The 2,366-nt window shown below is 38.2% G+C and overlaps 1 protein-coding gene across 1 annotated transcript; it reads left to right on the forward strand.

Moving 5' to 3' along the window:
* The first annotated feature begins 1,447 nt into the window (after positions 1–1,447).
* Positions 1,448–1,819, forward strand: LOC132042259 (uncharacterized). Its single transcript, XM_059432855.1, has one exon. It carries the CDS (start codon positions 1,448–1,450, stop codon positions 1,817–1,819), a length of 372 nt encoding a protein of 123 aa, XP_059288838.1.
* The last annotated feature ends 547 nt before the right edge of the window (positions 1,820–2,366 follow it).

Genomic DNA, 2,366 nt, shown 5'->3' on the forward strand with positions numbered 1-2,366 from the left:
TACATACAATCACTAAAATAAACTCTGGAAAAGAAACTAAAATTGGCTCTGAAATTGTTATTCACGGCCAGACTTTAGCAAGGCAAGAATAAAAACCTTTTCAGGCAGGGAGCAAAGTTCTTTGTGTTGATTGTTGAAACTTAGAAAAACACCATTGAAATAACATATTATATGTAATATCATTCAGAAAGACCATAGGCTACAGTATAAAAGTATATGCAAGTTGTGGTTACTTGGTCTGCGAAGTCCTACATTTGTCTAAAAATGCATTCTTTTCCTCCTAGAGAATAGAGGTTAGATGTGGAACATTCTGTATAAATAAGTGAAAGTGAAATCACATTATTTCAGGACTTTCTAATTGGCTTTCCTATTTTATTATCAAAACTTCAGATCGTTGTACAATCAATTAAAATTTAATAGCAGCTTGACTAATTATTATTGGCTAGTACATAGATGAAAGAACATACTTATTGAGTCATATTTCAGTTTAACTCAATAAATTTTCTCCAGTGTGAACCATAACAATAGCATAACTGATATAGACTTTATTTACTTGAATAGTTTTTAACTTTTTTACACCCAAGAATTTACACAATCAAATCACCTAAGAAATAAGCTACTCCATGGAACGGTTTGCAATAAGTGGGATTAATAACCTGAAAGTTAAGATAGGTAACCTCTTACAACATGTTAAAACACTGATAAATGCATGTAAGTTAATTTTGTTACCTACAATTTCTCTTATATTTGGTCATTATTGTCCAGATATCTTTTTTTTTCGGTACAAATTATATCGGGAAAGCATGAAGGGGGGAAGATTTCCATTCAAGTTTTTAAGACCATAAGGGAAGGACCCTAGGAGCATATATTGGAATTCTTAACTCAGAGCTACAATTTGGTCTGTACCAATCTGGGGAACACATCTTAGAGCAAATCAAGAACATGTCCCTTGAGTCAGCAACTGTGCCACAGTCAAATCCAAAAATACCCAAAAGCTCTTCGAAGCACTTCATAAATTCAAACACACACACAAAAAAAAAAAATCTTCCTCTTTATTCTTTTTACTTTGTTTAAACCTCCTATTGAACGAATCAATTTTCCTTTTCACAACCGAAAGGATTCCAAGCAACAAAATCAAGAAGGATTTTCGAGGAAAACATGAAACAATTATTTGTCAATTACCAAAAATAACAAAAGGTGCATGGCAGCTTACAATTGTTCACTTTCATCAGGCCTTGCAATTTTTTTTTTTTTTTTTGGATCATTCTATAGCAAGAAAACTGGGTTATGGGCAGAACTTCCAGTTGCCACTAGCCTAGCAGGATCAAGAGAAGCAACTTTCAAAGTTGCACATGTTAAGACACAGGGGACACTGTTGGGAACAATATATAAAGAATACTGTTCTGGTTTGCTATTCTCGAACGCTAACTTCCAGACCAAATGAATTATGCAACTTCTTATCGAAATAGACATTGCCCAACCCCTGCCGGATGAACTGTTGATTGAAAAGCCTGATGGTAAAATTCACAAACAGGAGATTGATTATGAATGGACGCCAAGCTTCTGCCAAGACTGTAACCAGTTTGGGCATGACACTGGTGGGTGTAAAAATGACCAGAAACAGGGTGAGAAAGGGCCAGTTAAGCAGACTAAGCGGAGAAGGAGGAAGCAAACTCGACCGACATGGCAAGCAATGGCGGAGGAGGGCACCGGCAAGGAGAGCTCGAAAACTATACAAGTGGGCTCCAGCACAATTGTGGAAGCTCCCACTATGACTAAGAACCCTCCCTTAATGCGCCTTCGCTCGCCCGATGGGTAAGCGATGCCGACCGGATGTGGACAACGCCCGAGTCGCTACAACCTGCCAAGGTGCAGAGAGTGCCTGAGAACAGAGAGAAAAAGGCGGTTGTGGTCCATGGTGGAGTAGCTGGTGCTGACACACTGAAACTCCAAGAAATCAGAACAAAGAAATCGAATAGAGGGATCCCTACTGAACCTGGGTTAGCAGGTAAAGGACAACATGATCCAGGCCCTGCAAAAGGTCATGATCATATTTTCCTGGAACATCAGAGGGCTTAACCAGCCCTTTAAACAAAATGAATTGAAAGCATTTTTGCTAAAGAATAAAGTCTCCATTATTGCTATATTGGAGACTAGAGTAAAGATGAATAAAGCAAGAAAAATTCAAAAAAAATTCGGGTTAGATTGGCAGTTTGCAACAAACTATAATTTCGCACTTAATGGCAGGATATGGGTTGGATGGAGATCATCGCAACTGGCTGTTTCAGTGCAAACGGTCACCAACCAACTGATGCATTGCCAAGTCCAGGATAAAAACTCCCCATTTACATGTTCTATGTATGGAT

This window comes from Lycium ferocissimum, unplaced genomic scaffold (assembly GCF_029784015.1).
Source record: "Lycium ferocissimum isolate CSIRO_LF1 unplaced genomic scaffold, AGI_CSIRO_Lferr_CH_V1 ctg14342, whole genome shotgun sequence".
Classification (NCBI taxonomy): domain Eukaryota; kingdom Viridiplantae; phylum Streptophyta; class Magnoliopsida; order Solanales; family Solanaceae; genus Lycium; species Lycium ferocissimum.